This window comes from Dermacentor variabilis, chromosome 6 (genome assembly GCF_050947875.1).
Source record: "Dermacentor variabilis isolate Ectoservices chromosome 6, ASM5094787v1, whole genome shotgun sequence".
NCBI lineage: Eukaryota > Metazoa > Arthropoda > Arachnida > Ixodida > Ixodidae > Dermacentor > Dermacentor variabilis.
The window spans coordinates 112,192,775-112,215,094 of record NC_134573.1 but is presented as its reverse complement, the minus strand read 5'-3'; the positions used below and the strand labels follow the sequence as shown (position 1 = coordinate 112,215,094).

General features: G+C 47.6%; 1 protein-coding gene across 1 annotated transcript; it reads left to right on the top strand.

The window, feature by feature from the left end:
• Positions 1-209: 209 nt before the first annotated feature.
• On the top strand, positions 210-22,044 carry LOC142585050 (putative phosphorylase b kinase regulatory subunit alpha). The gene is made up of 3 exons (XM_075695506.1): positions 210-412; positions 6,229-9,156; positions 19,542-22,044. The coding sequence occupies exons 2-3, from the start codon at positions 6,250-6,252 to the stop codon at positions 20,103-20,105; spliced, it is 3,471 nt and encodes a 1,156-aa protein (XP_075551621.1). The 5' UTR covers positions 210-412; positions 6,229-6,249; the 3' UTR covers positions 20,106-22,044.
• The last annotated feature ends 276 nt before the right edge of the window (positions 22,045-22,320 follow it).

Sequence of the window (22,320 nt, the reverse complement as noted above, 5' to 3'; positions counted from 1 at the left end):
TTGACGAAGATAGGGCCTCCTGTCAAAACGTTGGCCAGACCTTCTTAGGCACTTTATCCCTGTTTATAACCTTTAAACCCCAGTGTGCTATTCCATCTGTCAGCCCCTTTCTTGATTTTGAATAAATTATAATAACATGAAACGCTATGGGGCGTGTAGGCCCGTGGATCCCTAATGCTGCTGTTACAGCCAAGCCTAGCCCGGCCACTCAAGTCAGCTGGCCGAGCGAGCAGGCGGAGCCGGTCGAGCCGATCCGCTTTGTCAGTCCGCGCGTTTCGTGGAGGTGATAATGTAAACGTGACAGTGAAGTTTCATGTTTGTTTCTGGCACGCGTCGCATCATGCGTGACACCTTCTCGAGCTGCAGTATCTACCAAGTGTATAACTTTTGCTATTGTTATAAGTAACCAAAGGTGAGTAGGCTTTAGCTGTTAGCGAGCGCTTTCTATTAATTGTAGCCTTTTCAAGCCGCTCTCTGTTCAAGCGTCCCGTCGGAGAGTGCCAAGGAAATAGCAGCGTATAAATTAGAAAAATTGTCAGCGTCTGTGGCTACGCCACACACGTGTTGGCTAGACTAGGGTGACTGGAATAGGCCAGACCGTCGCCAAGATGTCATGTTTTTTTTTTTTGTGCACGGCATACGAAGCCGCAACTGACACTATAGTAGATTACGCGTTGCCAGGCGGCTGAGGTTGAGCAATCACAGTGGCTATTTCCGCAGATAGCTGAGCGTGAAGGGTGCGTTGGTATGCGCTTTATGCATGTGAAGTTGTTCGACCGAAAGCTTTGTTTTTCATCTCTGTGCCTTTGTGTTCCTTTTGTTACTGGCATCTTTGGTAAACCTACAAATAGCTGTGCAAGTATCGATTCGAAAGGCCTGCAACGCATTCCACCCTGTTCTGATGCGTATCTGACATGTGATCCTGCGTCGAAATTCAAACCATGATCCTGCTTCTCTATTTTTTTTTTTTTTCCCCTGTAAGTGCCCGCTTATTTCCATCGAAACAAACATCGCGTGAGATATTTCTGTTTCGCAAGCAAATGCGCTAAATAAATATATGTCCCTTGAAATCGCCAGCAGTTTTCTTTCTAGAGAGCTTGGTGGTACTCAAGAGCACCGACTTTTTGGCTAGTTGGTTACGCACAGCAGATCACGGTCAAGCGCGCACAAACAAGGGCAAAGTGAGGAGCAGACAACACAACCACTTACTTCCAATTGATCGCGTGCTTACAAAATTGCATCATTTGAATACTTTCCTTCATGATGTCACAAGACCGAAATGCCGACATCAGGTGGCCATGCTCAAAGCATGGCCACCAGATGTCGGCCACCTGGGAAGCTAGGGAAACTTTACCAAATGACTAATCCTTTCCAGAAAAAAAAAATAAGAGCTGTCTACTGTTAAACATCGTGATCCTTTTGTAACGTGTGTGACTGGCGTGGTATATGAAGTTCCCTTATCATGTGGTTCCAGCTATATCGGTCAGATTGGAAAGTGTCTGAATGAAAGACTTCTAGAACACAGGAGATAAGTGGGAAATTACAGCGATGGGAATCTTTCTCTACATTGTCACGACTGTGGAATACAGAACAAGAAGCCATGTAAACCCTTGTTCAACATGTGTAGGATAGCAGCCAAAAATAAGAATCGGGATGTTATGGAGATAATTGAAGCAGATTGCATTAGAAAGGCGGGTTTGTCGTGTGTCAGCACACCTGTTTTTCTGTCATCCAAAGAAACTAAGTTTCTGAGCGTGGCCACCTGATGTCGGCATTTCGGTCTTGTGACGTCATGAAGGAAAGTCTTCAAATGATGAAATTTTGCAAGCACACGATCAGTTGTAAGTGCTTGTGTTGTCTGCTCCTCACTTTGCCCGTGTTTGTGCGCGCTAGACCATGATCTGCTTTGGTGGTACTCTCTGGTATCGAAAAGGTGGGTGTCATTTTACTGATAATACCTGAGAAATCACAACTCATTATTTTAGTAGTCGCCAAGATAACACGAATAGATGTTAAAATCTCTGGGATAACCGCACAAGGGGACATTCAAGCAGACTGAGCATTCCCTGGACATCAAAACAATAATAATAAAATAAAATGTTCGGGTAAGGTTCATTTGGGACGTTTGGAGCAGATACCGAGGAAGGTTATGAGCAACATCAGGGTTGGATTATGGGTGGCACCTTTTCTTGCGACAGACTAGTAATGAGCACTTTTCAAAAATGAATAAACATAAACTTGATCAGCATAGACTATAAAGTGGTTTTGAGTAAGAAGTTTTTCATCTGAATGATTAGTCATTTTCTTGTTCTTTATGCATGTGGGCTGCATTCTACATGAAATTTTGTTTCATTGCAAAACCGTCACCTTCCTAGAAAGTGCCGAATATTAGTTCAAAGGGCTGTTTCCATGCCAAAAAGACATCAGGGATGCAAAGTGTCCATGATGCTATATCTATGCACACAAGAGTACCTGGTGGCATAAAAATTCATTGTATTATACTAAAACATTGTGTAATTTCAGTCATATTACCTTACTACTGATACCTGTGCAAAGTTTCTGGAAGCTAACGCACAGTATGTATGCTGTTATGTAAACATAAGGTGCATACCTGTAAAAAGGACTGCATACAACACTAGAAGAAAGGGGATTAACCGAGGGGCCCGATTTTTATTAGTCATATCATATGAAGCCAACAAACACTGACACCAAGGACAACATAGGGGAAATTAATTGTGCTTAATATATGAAATAAAGAAATGATAATGGAAGTGAAAGTGGGCGAAAAAACAATCTGCCGCAGGTGGGGAACGATTCTACAACCTTCGCATTTCACGTGCGATGCTCTACCAATTGAGCTACCGCGGCGCCGTTTCCCCATCCACTTTCTTGGGTATTTATGTTTCCTAGTAGAACCCTGGGAGTGTTAGCCAGCGCCACCACTCGCATACCTTGGTGACGGACGTGGAACGTCCTTTCTGCCGCAGGCGTCATGAGAACGTAATCTTTTTGGGTGAAGGCGACTGGTCAATAAACTCACACATGCTACTTGAAGGCATCAATGTTGCCAGATTCGAGACCCTCGCTATGTAATAAACGAGAAGAAAGGGGATTAACCGAGGGGCCCGATTTTTATTAGTCATATCATAAGAAGCTAACACACACTGATACCAAGGACAACATAGGGGAAATTACTTGTGCTTAATATATGAAATAAAGAAACGATAAATTAATGGAAGTGAAAGTGGATGAAAAAACAATTTGCCGCAGGTGGGGAACGGTCCCACAACCTTCGCATTTCACAACCCTCAAAAGTATAGAGGGAAACTGCGCCATGGTAGCTCAATTGGTAGAGCATCGCACGCGAAATGCGAAGGTTGTGGGATCGTTCCCCGCCTGAGGCAAATCGTTTTTTCATCCACTTTCATTTCCATTAATTTATCATGTCTTTATTTCATATATTAAGCACAAGTAATTTCCCCTATGTTGCCCTTGGTGTCACTGTTTGTTGGCTTCTTATGACATACATGCAACACTGTGACATTGACATTGCCCTGTAGTAAACTTTTGTCGGTTGTTTCATAAAGTTGCACCCTAAGGTAATTCTGTTAAGTTGCTAAAGAATTTCTTGGTAGTGAACACATGTCTAGTGATTTCTAACACAGTCTAGCTCTTATCCTAATAGATCCATACCAACTTGCCTAATTGCTATCAAAATGAAATGTTACTTAAGACTAAGGGATTGTCAGCCGTCCTGGTTTGTATGCTGCTATGGTTGTGACTTTCGTGCTATCTTTTGCTATGTGAGGTCTTCGAAGAGTTTGCTCTATCAGTACAATGTAGGCTTACTAAATTGATGTCATACCAGCTGATTACAGTTAGAGGGGCATATGACACCTAAAAGTAAATCTTGGTTCTCTGCACTAGGTGCTGCTAAATACATTAGTCTTAACTTTTTAAAGTGAAGCTTTTCTTTTTGTCTACTATAGTGCCAAGTAAGAATTCTCAATAAATGAAAATTATTCGTTCGATGATAGATTACAAACCCGATTCCCCAGGCGCAGCAGCTCGATGCTTTTCTGATAGGCAAAGATGTGGGCATGGATAGAATACTGCCCTTACCAACTTCCCCTATGCAAGCTAGTGCATTGAGACAGTTGGTGTGCGAGTCATGTCTCATAGCAATAAAATTTATTTATAAAAGTGAGTGTGTGCGCTCTGCTAGCTGACAATGAAGGTAGAAGTTGAGAATCCAAAAAGAAGCCCATCCAACTGTGCCATCGTTAATTCAAAAGCATACTTGCTAAACTCCAATTCTATTGTTTTTAAGAAGAAGCTGTGTTTATAGTGAAGCTTTCTTTGCAGCATCCAAAGGTTTAGATTGCGTGGGTGATGGTGAGGGTGTGATGCAGTTCTGCAGCTATGCCGGAGAACAGTAGTCATTCATTGCCAAAATCCACTGCATCATTTCATCTTGCTCGCATAATAAAGCTTGATTTACATCGATTCCCACAGTGCATGGAATCTGCATGATTTTCAAAATTAGTCTTTTCAAGGTGCATGAAGTGGGTGTGAAGAATTGAGTACAGCCTTGGTTTCACCGCCTAGGTTGTGGAAGTAGGACACTGACACCTGGTTTTGGGCTGCCTTCCAGATGACACTAGCACTAGAGGCTTCCCTGGCACGTGCTGCCATGTAGGCATGGCACCACTACTGCTGTCCCTTACTGCACACTTCCTTGCATAGTCCGTGTTGACTGACACCTTCACTCTAAGCACCAGGAAATCGGAAAAATACCTTCCTTTTGCCAATGTTGTCGCACAGTCTTATCACAACACATGCCTGATCAACTGCTGCAGCAAAACATGCAAGCAACACTGAAGTCAACCATCTCAACCCAACTGTTTCTATAAATTATAGGGGCCAAGTGTGAAGCACAGCACCCGCATTCTCAAAGATATCTGAGGACACCTAAGCACTCCTTATGAGTTAGAAATGCGGAAGCATTAATGTCCAAGTGAACGCAGCTGAGCAGTCCTTCAAGTTTCGCACTGCAAGTAATGTACCATAGCAGTGTGTGCTGCTCGAGCCAGCAAGCAGCAGCAGCCTACAGTGCAACGCCGCATGCCATTAACGTCCTGCGTGACGGGTGGCCGAGGAAGCAGCAGCGGCCACTAAGGCCGGCAGGTGATAGTGACACGTACTGCCCAAGTCATCAAGCAGCAGCAGCCTGTGGCGCTGGCTCGGGCACCACACACCGGCTTCCAGGAGTGAGGGCGAGGCTGGTACGACATTGCGACGACGCCATCTCTCCTCACGCAGCACCTGGCATGCTACCACAGCAGCAGGTGTGCCTTTTTGCCCATTCCACTCCATTGAGGCGCACTCATGACATGGCATTGCAGCCAATGGGACTTGAGGTGTTGTTTTGTTTTTACAGACTACAGGCACCAGCTTTTTCGCTCAAGGGGCCATTTGACACTTTCGCTTCAAAATGAAATGCAGATGTAGCAGGGGCACAGGACGCTGACATCAATGCAGGCTGTACTATGCCCTGTTCTTATATCTTTGTCTTGTTTGCACCATGATATCATTTCAAGCATTACGACAGGCATTGCCAGGTCATCACCAGCAGCCTACCACTATCCTTGAAAAGCGTACAATCATTTCATTCTACCAGTACTGACATATGAGGCAGAAGCTTTGCAAGAAGCTTGAGAAAAGTTGAACCGTTCAATGAACGATGAAATGAAAAATGTTAGGAATAATGTTGAGAGATAGGAAGACAGTGGTGTAGATTAGAGAGCAAATGACGGTATCCAATAATCTACTTGACATTAAGAGGGAGGAGTAGAGTTGATCAGGTCATGTAATGCATAGGGCAGATAACCGGTGCTCTGTTAGACTCACAAAATTGGTGGAGAGGAAAGGAAAGCACAGTTGATGATGACAAAAGAATTAGGTGGTGTGATGAAATTGGGAAATTTGCTGGCATAGCTAGCACTTTGATATTGCTGGGAGAGGCCTTTGTCCTTCAATGCATAGGATGATGATGAGTGCTCCCAGGTGGCATGTCTACAAGCCCACATAGCAACTCTAGTCCCATTCTCAAGTCTAGTGTAGCAGAGGCAATGCACACATTGTTTTTTTTAGAAGTAGGTGCCAAATGCTTCTTGTTATTGCATTAGCTTTGCAACACTTGGTCACTAACCTACTTTATGTTCTCAGGCCTGCACAAAACAAGGAAGCATGAGAAGCAGGAGCAACTCTGGCGTCCGGCTGGACTACTATCAGCGCCTGCTGTACCGCACCATCCTGAACCACCAGGATCCTGTCACTGGCCTGATCCCATCCCAGAAGTACGAGAACCATGCATGGGTGCGTGACAACGTCTACTGTGTGCTGTCGGTCTGGGCACTGTCCATGGCCTACAAGAAGAATGCAGAGCTTGACGAAGATCGTGCCAAGACATACGAGCTGGAGCAAAGCTGCGTCAAGCTTATGCGCGGCCTGCTCATGGCCATGATGAAGCAGAAGGACAAAGTTGAGCGCTTCAAGGAGAGCCAGAGCCCTGCGGACTGCCTCCATGCCAAGTACAGCTCCGTGACGGGGAGCACCTGTGTCAGTGATGCGGAGTGGGGTCATCTGCAGCTTGACGCTACTTCTGTGTACCTTCTGGTGCTAGCACAGATGACTGCGTCGGGCCTCCAGGTTGTGTTCAGCCTTGACGAGGTGGCATTTGTGCAGAACCTCGTGTTTTACATAGAGAACGCTTACTGCATTCCAGATTATGGCATATGGGAACGCGGTGACAAGACCAACCACGGACTTCCAGAGCTCAATGCCAGCTCTGTGGGTGCTGCCAAGGCTGCATTGGAGGCCTTGAATGAGCTGGACTTGTTCGGCGGCAGAGGCGGACCACCTTCAGTCATCCACGTGCTTCCAGACGAAGCCCAAAAGTGTGATGCAGTGCTCAACTCGATGTTGCCACGGGAGTCTAGCTCAAAGGAAGTGGGTGCGGCATTGCTAACAGTGATTGGTTTCCCAGCGTTCTCGGTCACAGACCCGGAACTGATTGAAACAACACGAACAGCTGTCATTGAAAAGCTTCAGGGCCATTACGGCTGTAAGAGATTCCTGCGGGACGGCTACAAGACTGCAAGAGAGGATTCTCGAAGGTTGCACTATGAACCTTGGGAACTGAAGGCATTTGACAACATTGAGTGTGAATGGCCTCTCTTCTTCTGCTACATGATCATAGATGCTTGCTTTAGGGGTGATAAGGGCATGGTGGACGAGTATTCTGAAAAATTGGAACGAGTTATGATAAGGACAGAAGAAGGTCTCAGGCATGTACCCGAAATGTATGGTGTACCTGCAGACAAAGTGCATCTAGAATCTGAGGTGCCCCACAGTCAGGCCAGGGTGCCGATTGGGCAGGTTCCTTACATGTGGTCGCAGTCTCTGTTCATACTGGGCCGTCTTTTGCAGGAAGGCTTCCTTGCGCCTGGTGAGTTGGACCCACTGAATCGTCGCCTGTGCTCCCTGAAGCGGCCCGAAGTAGTAGTTCAGGTGGTATTGTTGGCTGAAGATGCATACCTCCAGGAAAGGCTCTCGGCTATCTATGCAGACATTCAAACGGTCAGTGAGGTGTGCCCTTTCGAAGTGCAGCCAGCTCGAGTGTTGGGGGAGCTTTATTCCTATCTAGGCCGAAACTGCAAGCTTGGTCTTAAGGGTCGTCCAACCAAAGATGTGGGCCTGTTGGCAACAAGCAAGCTCTACCTGCTCCAGGACCGACTGTTTGTCTTCTCACCACAGAACTTGGACAGCGAAGAGTTTCACTTGGTGAATGATGGAGACCTCTTTGCCGACACGCTGTGCTCGAACATTTCTGTATTGCAGTCACACTGGAACATTCTCGGGCGGCCAACGATGGTTGTGACACTTCAGCAAAGACAGCTGGTGAATGGGAAGGTTCCACTTAGCTTGCGCCAGACAATTAAGAAGTTGTCCAGCGGCTACGTCAATGGCACGAGAGTTTGCTTAGGCAGGCTTGGCGATTTTATCAGCACTTCTTGCATTGCCAGTCTAGACTTCTTGAGAGATTATGAATATGGGAATCCAGAAAGCCTGCCGACACAGGTGCGGGACTACCTGGACCGGGAAATGCGGCGCACATGGCTCAATCGTCCCGGGGCCGTCATGCATGACCCTTTGCGAATGGGCATGCCAGGCGCTCGCTCTCGAAAATCTGGCATCGCTGGTCTCGTGAAACGCTCGCGCTCGATCACCAGTAAAGATGGTCTTGACCCCGAGTTCAACACATTCATGTCGTCATATCCAACCACCACTGTAGCTTCCATCACACCCCGTCGCAGGTCCCTCGAAGAAGAGCAGCCACTTCGGGCAATGTCGGAGTTGCACCTTGACCACATTGCTGAGTGGGAGTTGTTGACCACCCTGCGTGAGACTGATTCTCTCGAGGAGCAAGGGGACATTCTTCACTACCTTTCTGTTCATAAGGGCCTCAACTGGGACACAGGACTGGGCCAGCCACACTCGGTGGTCACAGTTAAGGACCTCTTTCAGGACTTCTACGAACGCACCTGCCAAGAGCACAAGTGGGGGCTGGTGCGGCACTTCGCAAGCTGCCTCGGGAAGCGGGTTGAGGACCTGGCCAAGTCGGTGACAGATCTCCTGGTGCGCCAGAAGCAGGTGACGGTTGGCATGCCTGGACACCAAGAGGAGGTCATCACCCGGCCATTGTCAACCAAGGAGCTACGAATCATCATTGCGCGTGCTCACAGGAATGACCAGAGCACGGCCATGCTGACACAGGAGCTGCTTGCCTACCTGGCCATGTTCATACGAACAGAACCCCACCTGTTCCGTGAGATGCTGCGCTTGCGTGTTGGCCTCATCATTCAGGTCATGGCTGCTGAGCTGGCACATGCCACAAAGTGTTCACCACATGACACAGCCGACCTCCTCCTCAACCTCAGTCCCTTCGAGATGAAGTCGCTGCTGCGGAACATCTTGAGTGGCCAAGAGCTAGCTGCTGTCAAGAGCATATCAGCAGTTAGCCCGGGAAGCTTCGCTGCCAAGTGCAGTGTCGTGGATACCTTTGTCCATGGAGACGTAGAAGATGACTCACGGGTAATGATAGAGATAACTGTTGTATATATGGTTACTTGTTGTTTTCATGAGGTAAGTGTAGAAGTGCACTACTGAATTGAGCTGCTTGGCACATTACTGGAACGTAAAAGAACATAGTGCTAAATACAGGACAGACTGGTTTGCAGCCACAGGTTTGCAGCCACATTTCTTGTTGTTCAGTGCATATCTATAGTAAGCATACATTTGAATGTATATGATCCCTTCTGGGTTGCAGATTTCCTGATTCCTACTAGTGTAAACAGACCTGGCCAGTCTTCCATTTGCAGATTGCTTGTTAAATTTTTCAAGTACTTGTGATTGTGTGCATGCATTCGGGGGGAGGGCGGGGTGAGAAGCTGGGTGTGGCTTGTTGAAACAATACTGGTAGTACAAAAACCATCATTGTGATAAATTATTCTGGTGTCTGCCATAGTATCAATGCTGCATGCAAAGATGCTGACAAGTTTTCAGCTGTTTTAGAGTGTTGTGCAACATGAGGTGTTTTCAAAAGCTTGTATGGATTGGTAGCATAATCATACCTGCTAGATCTCCCGAATTTTTCGTAAACCTTAGAAATTCAAGCTCCATTTACGACTTCATGAATGACACAACATGTTTTGCGACAACCAAATTCGTGAAAAAGTTCCAAGGGTAATGAAAGATGGGGTGGTCGGAGGTTGCAAAAACACATGCAAAAAAAATTCACATCATGGTACTTGTTCCACTTGTGCCAGGGCAAGACATCATAAACCAGAGGGGTACATGCTTCAAGAAAGTTTTATTCACCATCATTAGTAAAAGCACATGTATGCCACTAAAGGTGTGTGTATAGGGCAGAGATTTTGTGGGAATATTATTAATCTTGAAGTTCACAGGTCTGCAGGTATGCATAATGTACGATGTGCATATATAATTGTAATCAGCCAAAATTTTCATTTAACTACTTGGATTAAACATTTCGCTTATGTTAGGCTGGCTTTTATACAAACCGCTGCCTTTTATTTTGGCTTACTTTGAAGGGACCATCTTCATCTTGTCCTAGAATTACCCTGTTGTGGTCAGTACGTGGACATCTCGCTTCTTCAGCAACCCTCATTAAAATGGTCTGCATGCTCATCTCTTTCATTGTGAGGTCAAGGATGTGGCTTCAAACCTGTGCTGGAACACGTGGCAAACTTTTCTGACATGAAGGTCAGTTGGTTCGGCAAAATATCGTAACCTACTGCAGTGGTGGTATGTGCTGAGCACGAGACCATAATTTTGATTATTGACCACCATGGTTGCATTTTGATGGAGGCGAACTTCAGAAATGCCGGTGTACGTAGATTTAGGTGCGTATTAAAGAACCCCAAGTGGAAAAACTTAATCTGGAGCATATGAGACTGATCAGACTGAATCATATGAGACTGATGAAGTATTCTAGCAAAGTTTTATTTGCTCTTGTTGGAAAAGATATCTTTTTTTATAACATTACCTGCAGAGCCTTTGTCGGCCTTACTGTAAAGGCCACAAAGCTTCACAGATTGATAAAGGAAAAATGAGACATCGACCCAAACATAGCAAATTGCTACAAAGGAAACCCATACGGCTTCCTTGAAAGAAAAAACCTCGCAGTTGAAGGAAAAATCGTCCTGGTCCGGGACTCAAACCCGGGACCACCGCGCCTTTCCAGGGCAGCCGCTCTACCATCTGAGCTTACCAGGCGGCTAGCAGATGGCAAAGTCGAATTCATCAACAACTTGAAGCAAAGGCAAGAGTTTGGCGTAATAGTTCAGTGGAAACCCACAAGGTGGAGAGAGTAATTTAATTAATAAAGGGAAAATGGAGACATCCACCCAAATGTAGCAAATTTGGTCTCCACCTTGCGGGTTTCCGCAGAACTATTACTCCAAACTCTTGCCTTTGCTTCGAGTTGTTGATGAATTCGACTTTGCCCTGCCATCTGCTAGCCACCTGATTAGCTCAGGTGGTAGAGTGGTTGTCACGGAAAGGCGGTGGTACTAGGTTCAAGTCCCGGACCAGGGCAAATTTTTATTCAACTGCGAGGTTCTTTATTTTGAGGAACCCGTATGGGTTTCCTTTGCAGCAATTTGTTACATTTGGCTGGATGTCTCATTTTCCCTTTATTTATTACTCTCTCCACCTTGCGGGTTTCTGCAGAACTATTATGTCTCAAAGCTTCATAGAATAAATCTGCAGTCTCATGGCCGACCAAATTTGCTGATAACAAATTCCACGCAGTAATCGGTCTTGGGAAAAATGAATGTATAATAAGATTGGTCTTGAGGTTGTATGGCCGAATTTTAAATTCATGCTCCAAACGAGAGGACTGATAGTGTGCTGACTGAAGATAATCTGAAGCATTCATTCCTGTTTCTTTGTTATTAATTGAGTGAAAAAGTTTCAGCCTTATGTTACTCATTCGATCCTGTAAAGGCACACTTTTTATTGAAGTCGAGAAATGCATCTGAAGTTAGAATAGGACATTTCTAAAATACTTTGCTGCTAACAGTACTTCTATGCGTTCAGCAGCAGCGGAGTTGTTGGCAATCAAACGTCTCCTTCACAATGCTGCCCTGCCGTGGTGGCTTAGCAGCTAGGACGTTGCACTGCTAAGCACAAGGTTGGAGGATGAAATCCCAACCGCGGTGGCCACATGTCAGTGGAGGTGAAATTCAAGAACTCGTGTCTCGTGCATTGGGGGCACATTAAAGATCCCCTGGTGGTGAAAATTAATCCGGAGTCGCCCACTATGGTGTGCCTCATGACCAAATCATTGTTCTGGCACGTAAAACCCCAGAATTCAATTCCCTTCGCGGTGCATCCTCTTCAGTGACTAGCACGGTGAAGGCTCTGGCGGAGCGGGGCGTGCCCACTGTGGCGCACAGTTCAGATTTGATTTTGTGTGTTCATTTAGATGGCACCCACAATGCGCCAAACACGGTTGTCCTCAGCAGGCTGCAATGTGCTCAGCCAGCGGACCGTGGTGGCTGCAGTATCTACACTACATAGCAGATTGCAGCTATAGACAACTGTAGTGCGTATGCGTAGCATTTGCTTTCTGCATGACTGGGCTTGAAAGTGTGCTCGGGCTCATATGCTCCAGTCTGGCCATGCTACGTGGTGCGGACCGGCCTTGTCCTGCGCCGTCTTGTCTGACAAATTGCCGCCACATCCAACCTGCACATTTTGAAGCACTTTCAATAGCTCTGTGAAGCGAAGCAACTAGGAGTGGCCAGGAGTGAGCACAGGCTGGCAAGTGTGCATGTGGTCTGACCTTAAGTTTCACACGGTTTGATGCCAGTTGGGTGTTTAAAACTTGTCAAAATGAGCGAGACTTGAAGGCGACGACACCAATAAGCAGTTTGGCCAAAGTTTAATTCCTATGCAGGCGGCTGCGGCCAAGCATGAGCAGATCATAGTAGACTTTTTCCTGTAGTACGTAATTATCATCGAAATTCGAAAGCAGAGTTTTGCTTACTTCAGCCTGCCTATTAACCTATGCCAATAAATATACGCAGTAACAGTAGGAAGAAGCGTACTTATCCACACATCCTTCTTGATTGATGTCAGCTATTGGCCAATAGCAGCCACCAGCAGTGTGGGAATCAGCTATATTACGAAATAAAGTGCCCAGAATAGTGAGAGGAGCAGCAGTGGCGTAGCTAGGTCGTCTGGCACCCGGGGCTCATACGTCTTCTTTGTCACCCCTCCCCCCCTCCACTGGTGTAGCCGGCGGAAAGAGGGGTGTCTTCACACGTATATGACACGCCCCCCCCCCCCCCCCCCCCCACTAGCCCCCTTGCACCCGGGGTCCACGGCCCCCCGGCCCCCCCTGTTGCTACACCACTGAGGAGCAGGCTTCCATTAAAAAGAGAGCACTGTAGAAAAAGGTGAATTCGCGCTCCACTTGTGAGCACCATGCACCACGCACAACTGCAAAATTTGGGCGAGATGTTCACAGCAATGTATGCTATCTGCAGACTGTGTTTTTTCACCAAGTCAGAGGGGTGGTTCAGGACCCTTTTAAAAATTGCCATTTAAAGGCTCTTCGTGTCTCGGGTGCTTTCCAATTGGTCATACTTTCCCGGTTAATTATTACTGGAGAAAATTAATGCGAAGCTTTTCTTTCTTGAATTTCGCACTAAAACAGCACCCATATCCGTGTGACATCACAGATATCAAAGTATATTCTTGTGTGACGTCTCTTTTTGGCATCATGGTAGTCTCAAAACTTGCTGCATTGATTCTTTGACTTATGCAAAGTATGCAATGTAGTCCCTCTTCACTGATATACAATTAGCTAGACCCATTTGAACATCGAAATTCATGATTTCATGGCGATCTAGTGCAGGAAGTTAGAGTGGTGTTGTCACCTATCTGTCTTTTTTGCACCTTTTCTGGTTTACCAAGCCTCATCTCATGGTTAGAACAGCTGCTTCACTGTTGAAGTGTAATTTGCTAATGCTGCTTACAGCCCGATCGCCCATGCACATTTTGTGACGCTTGGAGTGAGTGTTACTCTCTGCTTGGGAAAGTAATACGTCATCTGGAATTCATGGCAGTGTAATGTTAAACCATTGCACTAATAGCCATCTTCCCACACAATATATTGTTACGTGTAGAAAGATACAGATGGAAGAGGCTATTTACAAGCTATTTACACTGGACTGGAGCCAGAGCGCCAGGCCGACATTTTCTCACGCCAAGGGCACAGACCCACTTCGTCGTCGTTCTCGCGGCGGCTCGTCTCTTGGGTATCTACCGATAATATCGTAATACTACCCCTCAGCGGCAAAAGCGCCGTAACGGTGCTTTTAAATATCCAAGGCACATAGAGAGTTGTAGGGCTTGAGTCGGGTGACGTGGACAATGTCACTAGTTGTCACACCGGAGGACGTAGTGGGCGTGGCTAGAACAATTTCATAGGTGACATCGGTCACTTGGCGGAGCACGCGATATGGGCCAGTGTAGCAGGAAAGCAGTTTCTCACAAAGGCCACCTTTACGCGATGGTGACCAAAGCAACATGAGGGTGGCGGGCGCATAATGGACATCACGGTGAAGGAGGTCGTAGCGTCGCTTCTGTTTGTCTTGAGAGACTTGTAGATGAACGCGCGCAAGTTGTCGAGCATGGTCAGCACGGGCGATTGCATCACTGGCATAAGTGCTAGTTGAAGCTGTGGTGGACGGAAGCACGGTGTCTAGTAGTAGCGTCGGTTCGCGGCCATACAAGAGATAAAACGGGGAAAAGCCGGCAGTTTCGAGACGGGACGAGTTGTATGCAAAGGTAATGTAGGGTAGAGCCAGGTCCCAGTCACGGTGGTCGTCTGAAACGTATTTGGATAGCATGTCTGTAAGGGTGCGGTTCAAACGCTCAGTGAGGTTGTTCGTTTGAGGGTGGTAGGAGGTAGTAAATTTATGCTGAATGGAGCAGGCCCGCATGATGTCGTCAATGACTTTTGCCAAAAACGTACGGCCATGGTCTGTTAGCACTTGACGCGGAGCACCATGCATCAAAATGATATCATGTAGAAGGAAGTCCACAACGTCAGTAGCGCAACTGGTCGGAAGAGCGCGGGTTACGGCGTAGCGGGTCGCGTAGTCAGCCGTGACTGCAACCTACTTGTTTCCTGATGTAGATTCCGGAAATGGGCCGAGAAGGTCTAAGCCAACACGATGGAAGGGCTCGGCAGGGATGTCGAGCGGCTGCAGGTAACCAGCGGGGGGCTGAGAAGGCTTCTTGCATCGTTGGCAAAGTTCACAAGCAGCGACATAATGTCGTACGGAACGGGCAAGGCCCGGCCAGAAAAAACGGCGACGTACACAGTCATAGGTTCGAGATACGCCGAGGTGTCCTGCCGTTGGTGCGTCGTGGAGCTCTTCTAGAACGGTTGAGCGGAGGTGTTTAGGTATGACAAGTAGGAACTCAGAGCCGTCCAGATGAAGGTTACGACGGTACAGAGTACCGTCGCGGAGGACGAAGAGGCATAGAGTGGTGTCGGCCAGACAGTGTTCAAAACGGTCGATGAGTCCTCTGATGTTGGCGTCACGACATTGCTCGTCGGTGAAATGAAGCAGCTGCGACACAGAGAATACACAAGCAGCACTGGTAATATTGGAGGAGTCAGGGTCGTCAACAGGGTCACGCGACAAGCTGTCAGCGTCTTGGTGCAGGCGGCCAGACTTGTAGACCACAGAATACAAAAATTCTTGTAGTCTCAAAGCCCATCGACCAAGCCGGCCTGTAGGATCCTTTAGGGATGAGAACCAGCAGAGAGCATGATGGTCAGTGACTACGGAAAAAGGGCGACCGTAGAGCTAAGGACGGAACTTCGCAACCGCCCAGACTACAGCAAGGCATTCTCGTTCCGTAATGGAATAGTTGCGCTCCGATGGTGTGAGGAGGCGGCTTGCATAAGCAATAACGCGATCCTGGCCACGCTGACGCTGGGCTAAGACGGCACCTACGCCATGACCGCTGGCATCTGTACGCAATTCTGTAGGGGCATCAGGGTTGAAGTGGGCGAGAATGGGTGATGAGGAGAGAAGAGTGACGAGACGAGAGAAAGCGGTGGCTTCTGCAGTACCCCACGAGAATTGTACGCCTTTCTTCAAAAGATTAGTGAGGGATCTAGCAATTGCCGCAACAAAACGACGAAAGTACGAGCATAGCCCGACAAAACTTAGAACGTCTGCGGCTGTCTTCGGAACCGGAAAGTCTCGGACAGCGCGAGTTTTGTCGGGATCAGGCTGTAGTCCGGAAGCATCAACGAGGTGGCCCAGAACAGTAATTTGGCGGTGGCCGAAACGACATTTCGACGAGTTAAGTTGCAGCTTCGCCTTTCGAAATACATCAAGTATAGCTGTTAGACGCTCAAGGTGAGTGTCGAACGGGGGCAAGAAGACGATGACGTCGTCAAGGTAGCAGAGACATGTGGACCATATGAAACTACGGAGTAAGGAGTCCATCATACGCTCAAAGGTGGAAGGGGCGTTGCATAATCCAAACGGCGTTACCTTAAATTGGTATAGGCCATCAGGTGTGATGAACGCGATTTTTTCTCTGTCCATATCGTCAACAGCAATCTGCCAGTATCCAGAACGAAGATTGATAGAAGAGAAATAGCTGGAACCGTGGAGGCAGTCAAGGGCGTCGTCTATACGTGGGAGCGGGTAGACGCCCTTCTTAGTAATGTTGTTCAGATGGCGGTAGTCTACACAGAAGCGCCACGTGCCATCCTTCTTCTTAACCAACACTACAGGTGACGCCCAGGGACTCGAAGAAGGCGCAATGATGTTCTTGTCTAGAATTTTGTTGACTTCGCTTTGAATTACTCGGCGTTCCGACGCAGCAACTCTATACGGTCGTCGTTGAATAGGAATAGCATCGCCAGTAAGAATCCGATGCTTGACCGCGAGCATCTGGCCTAAAGGGTGATCGTCGAAGTCAAAAATATCTCTGTAGGACGATAATACTTGGTAAAGGTCTTCAGCCTGCGCAGAAGACAGGTCTGTCGCAACCATTTTCTGTATCTTGGGATCGGCGGCCGAGGCTGGCACGATGGGACTGCTAAGCTCGCAAGAAGCATCGGTTGATAACGCTGCCACGTGATGGTCGCCGAGACAATCAACATTGGCAAGGCAAATACCTTGCGGTAGAATTCGCTTTGCCAATCCAAAGTTAAAGATAGGTGTGCGAGTGCGGTTCGCAGTAATAGTAAGTATACTGTGAGGCACGGTAATGTCATACTGTAGTGGAATGTTGGGCAGAGAAGTGACGAGGTACTCGCCATCAGGGACTGGTGGGGAAGACAAGAGTTCAATATAGGCTATTGATTTTGGCGGCAGGCGAATAAAGCCGGTGGGGCGTAGGCGGCACTGGGGTGCGTCAGAAGGTTCTGCAAGAATCGGCAACTCAAGGCAGAGCAGTCAATAAGGGCAGAATGCGCGGAGAGAAAGTGGAGGCCGAGAATTAGGTCGTGGGGGCAATGAGCAATCACGGTGAAGAGGACAGGGGTGTGGCGGCCGGCAATGCTGACTCGTGCCGTACACATGCCGATAATAGGCACAGTACCGCCATCCGCAACACGGACGACGCGTGCCGACGCTGGGGTGAGGAGCTTTTTGAGTCATCATCGGAACGCAGCACTCATAATAGAAAGATGTGCGCCTGTATCAATGAGTGCAGTGACAGGATAGCCATCAATGTCAAGAAGGTTTTGGTTCGTTGGTAACATGAGCAGAGGATTTGAGGGCAGGGTCGACAACGCAGCTTGACCTCCAGAAGCTGTAGTGCCTAGTTTTCCGGCTGGGTCCGGGAGGCGATAGGCGGCGAAGAGAAGCGGCAGGGTTGGGGCGAACGAGACTGATGGCGTCGAGGTGAGGGCGAGCGGCTGTAGCGAAGGTTCGGAGCAGGGGCATCAGCAACAGTGGGTTCATGGCGGGTGGCATAGGGAACAGAAGGTCCAAAAGTGCGGGAATAAGTGGCGGCGTATGTCCGAGGAGGTGGTGGCCATCGGTTGCAGCAGTGACGAGCGACGTGGCCGATGCGACAGCAGTGGAAGCAGAGCGGCCTGTCATCAGGGGTACGCCATTCAGACGGGTTGTGGCGAGATGTGGCAGAAAAGGACTGTCGAGGACGAGGAGGGCCGGTAGAGAACTGGAGAACGTTGGGTTGAGACGTTGTACACACGGAGTTCAGACCCATGCTCTCAAATTCTTGTCTGACTACGGCCTGAATCATCGCAATCGTGGTTGCTGTCGGATCGGGAGGCGTCGCGGTGAAAGCTGGCAGACAGGCGGCCTCGAGCTCGCAGCGAACAATACGGGTGACGTCGTCACAGGTGGTAGTCTGACGTGGTCGACCCTCACATGTCAACGTAGCAGCAATGTTGGGTAGCCGCATGATATGGTGTGTGATACGGCGGCTCTTAGCCTGTTCAAGGCGACGGCATTCTTTAATGATGGCATCAATTGTCGAGACGTTGCTGAAAGCAAGCAAATTGAAAGCGTCGTCGGCGATGCCTTTAAGGACATGTGACACTTTATCAGCTTCAGACATAGCGTTGTCAGCTTTTCGGCATAGAGCCAAGACGTCGAGGATGTATGAAACGTACGGCTCTGTAGATGACTGAACACGAGACACAAGAGCCTTTCTCGTGGCAACCTTGCGGCCAATGGGGTCGCCGAACAGTTCCCTGAGCTTTTCTTTGAAATTATCCCAACTGGTTATCTCGTCGTCATGCACCTGGTGCCACACGCGTGAGGTGCCGCCGAGATAAAAGATGACATGGGCGAGCATGATCGTTGGCTCCCACCTGTTATTAGCGCTGGCATGTTCATATAGCTTGATCCATTCGTCAACGTCCTGTTCCTCCAGGCCAGAGAACACACCAGGGTCGCGATGTTGGGCAGCCGTGGCGACGGGAGCAGTCGGACAAGCCGAAGCCGTTGCAGAGGTGGTCTCGTCACCGGGAGGCATGGTGACAAGCTCGATGTACCGACCACTCCGGAGTTCTGTGGCGAGGACGGGGATCGCTCACCTCCACCAGAATGTTACGTGTAGAAAAATACAGACAGAAGAGGCTATTTACAAGCTATTTACACTGGACTGGAGCCAGAGCGCCAGGCCGACATTTTCTCGCGCCAAGGACACAGACCCACTTCGTCGTCGTTCTCGCGGCGGCTCGTCTCTCGGGTATCTACCGATAATATCGTAATAATATATATATATATATATATATATTGGGAAAGGTTTCCTTATTAACAAGATCAGCAAGACATGTTGGATCCAACACATGAGCAACATGCTGCGCTTTTGGAAGAAGTGCTGAGAGTGGCAGAGAAGAAATGGCGGTTTGTTGTGAAAATGGCATGGGGACACTTATTACAATTGAAATCGAAAAAAAAAAGTGTTTTCAGAATTAGTGCCGAAGCAGCGTTAGATACCGTTCATTTTTGAAGCTCTGCTATCTAGGCTAAATACATCAACTCGGCGAAGCAAGTTCAGCAAATAATCCAGTCCCCCCTACTAGGGCGTGCCTTATAATCAAATAGTGGTTTTGGCATGTAAAACCCCAGAATTCAGTTCAATTCAGTTCGATGAATGCACTCGTGAGCTAATAGATTCTACAGCAAGAGTCAGTAAATATTTCCATGTGGCAACCTGCAAATTACACTGTAATAGCGAAGTGTTCTTCCTTAAAGTGACACAAAATTTGCCCATCTGCTGGTGCAATCAGTTTAATAATCCTGTTTCATATCAACTTAAAGGGTCCCAGGTGTTTGAAATTAATCCAGAGTTGTGTACTACAGCATCTCCTATGTTGCTACAGAACATTAGGCCTCTTTCAATTCTCACTGTCTCAATTCTCACCGCTGCAGGTGTCTGACCGCCAGGGGCAATGGCTACGCCGCCGGCGCCTCGACGGTGCCCTTAACCGCGTGCCCGTCGACTTCTACTCTGACGTCTGGCACCTGCTGGAGCGTTGTCCTGGCATCTGGGCCGGTGGCCAGTGCCTTCAGCAAACGCTCACCAGGGAGATGACTCCCGGGGAGCTCAAGTTTGCACTCCGCGTCGAAGAGATGCTGAACAAGGTTCCCGAGCCCGAGTACAGGCAGCTGCTTGTGGAAGCCCTCATGGTGCTGAGCCTAGTTGTCGAGAGCGAAGTCGTGGCCAGCTTCAGCATGCCCATCGACGTCGAGGCCATTGTCCAGAGGGCGCACGCCCTGTTTCTTGAGGACCAACGCTTTTGCCGAGGGAACTCGATACTGTGCTGTACGGGGAGCATGCCCATTGTTGCCTGCTGTCGGACGGCGGGGCTCTGCCAGCATTTCGTTGACAGTGCACCCAGCGGCTGTTTCGGCACCATGACCTACCTAGTTCGCTCGGTGGCCTACACGCTCCACGACCTCCCGCAGTCGGTCCTCGAGTGTCCGGTTTCGTGAGATCCCACTTGGCTCGATAATCAAGGACAAGGCCTTATGTAGAGATGGTCACAGCAAGTGTTAAGTTTGTATTTGTGGGAATGCTTACCTATGCCTTTAGTAGCTGCTCCATTGTCACGACATGCACATGTGGGTCAACAAGTCCCAAAAATGTCTTTGTACTTGCCACCTTTGCACGTAAGTCTTGCACGGAGATCTTGTTTGGTATTTTGATTTGCACAATAATATATACTATGTGGTATTGGCATTTGCTTGGTCCATGAATTAACTGCTAAATTTCAGTGTCAGATCACTGTAGTCTGCAACTGAAGCATTGCAGGCATACCCTCGTATATTTGTGTTGGTTTTCTTAATTTCTGCTGCCTTAACCCTTTCATCAGGCCAACTGCCACACTCCTAAATTATCAAATCATCAGTGGCATTTGGCATGTGGCATATGCATCTTAAGCTGCCTTGAAAGACACTCGTAGAACTTCTTACAGTTGCTAGACAAGGAATGTGGACCTGCTGTGTTGTACGCATGGAATCGCCAAAAGTAAAAAGAGGAGGACGGGGTGGTGCCTTGGATTAGCATCTTTCTTAAAGAGCCAGGGACAGCGAAATCACGTCGAAGATGCTTCTGGTGTAGAGTGTCCGTCACATTGACCGAGTCTCTACTGAAACAACTCCGAAATGCTATGTTTGTTATAATAGTACTAGGGGTGTTCGAATAGCACAGTTTCCTAACCAAACTGAATGTGAATATTGGAGAGAGAAACAACTTTTGAATGTCGAATTGGAAATTGAATAGTTTCTTATTCTCAAGACGACTTGAAACATAAAGTTTGCTCACAGTCCGTTTGTCTGAAAAAAAAAATAGGGTTTATATCCATCATTTATCATATGCATGTAAGATACTATTTGCAACTAGACCTCGGGACATCTGAGGAGCTTGTAAATGAGAGAAAAACTGCTTTCAGTTAACCTGGGCCACCGTAGCAATGATATTAATAGAACAGGGGAGTAGCAAGTCACCAGATACATGTGCGTTGTGTTCGTAGAAGGTGAGAAGTGTGATACTACAGCACCGCACATTGTTTTAAAGGGAGGCAAACGTGGCGAGACTGGCTAAATAATAAACCGAAACCGATTTGTATATAGGCTGCCTAAATGCGAGCCATTAATATTGAAAGACTGCAAATTATTAGGCAGAAGGTATTTGCTGTGTGCGTGCAGTCAGAAACTTGTGCCCCTGAACAACGACCGCAGCTTCTCTGCAGCGGAATCATTCGGGACATCTCTCCAATTCCGTCGTCGTGTCCTTTGCGAGACTCCAATAAGTGTTATTAATTATATATTTGAAAGAAACGAATATTCAACAACTTCAGATAGTGAACCCTCATACCAAAGCGAATAGCAGGGACTGTTCAATTTGTGTTCTAAATTTAGAATGTTTGCACACTCCTAATTATTGCATAAGAACATGTTTTTCTTATAGTGTAAGCACTTGTGGTAAGGGGTCAAGTCAGTTAAGTTAAGACAGTTAAGTCAAATGTAAGTGGTAGAGGTGGACCATTGCAGTTGGAGAAAAGGCAAAGTCTGCACTCACGGTGTGTTGTGTTTCTATTTTCTTGTTGCATAAAATGCGGGTAAACATTAAATCTACCATTAAATGTACCAAATGAAAACCAAGATGTTCTATGAAAATTTCATATTTAAGAATGCGTTATTTTCGCAACTGCAGCCATGTTTCAGGACAAGCCACAGTTGAAACAAGCAGAACCATAGATACCTGAGCATTTCCACGATGGTGCACCGCCTTCTGGTAAACTCAAATAGATGGTGGAATTAAATTTTTCTCTAGGTAATACAGTAGAACCTCGTTGATGTGATCGTGTTAGGTACGATTTTGTGGGGCCAATGTTCATGATCGTTGACATAAGAGAGATGACCCAGTACAGTCGTGCTTCTTTTTTACCGGTTCACACATTTTTGAAAAATGCAACTTTTCGGCGTCATCACTCAATACATCGTCAAACTGCTTTCGTATATGTTTTCTGGGCGCTGGATCCCGTGTAAATAAGCAAAGATGCAAGGCGGGCACAATTGAGAACAGTAGCCGCCTGCCCCAGCAACTTCCCCACAATACTTGCCCACCCAGCTCACATCAAAATGCCGGCACGCACTCGTTTTCTTATTGCGGTACCAACACATCCTACTCAAGGGTCCTCACCCG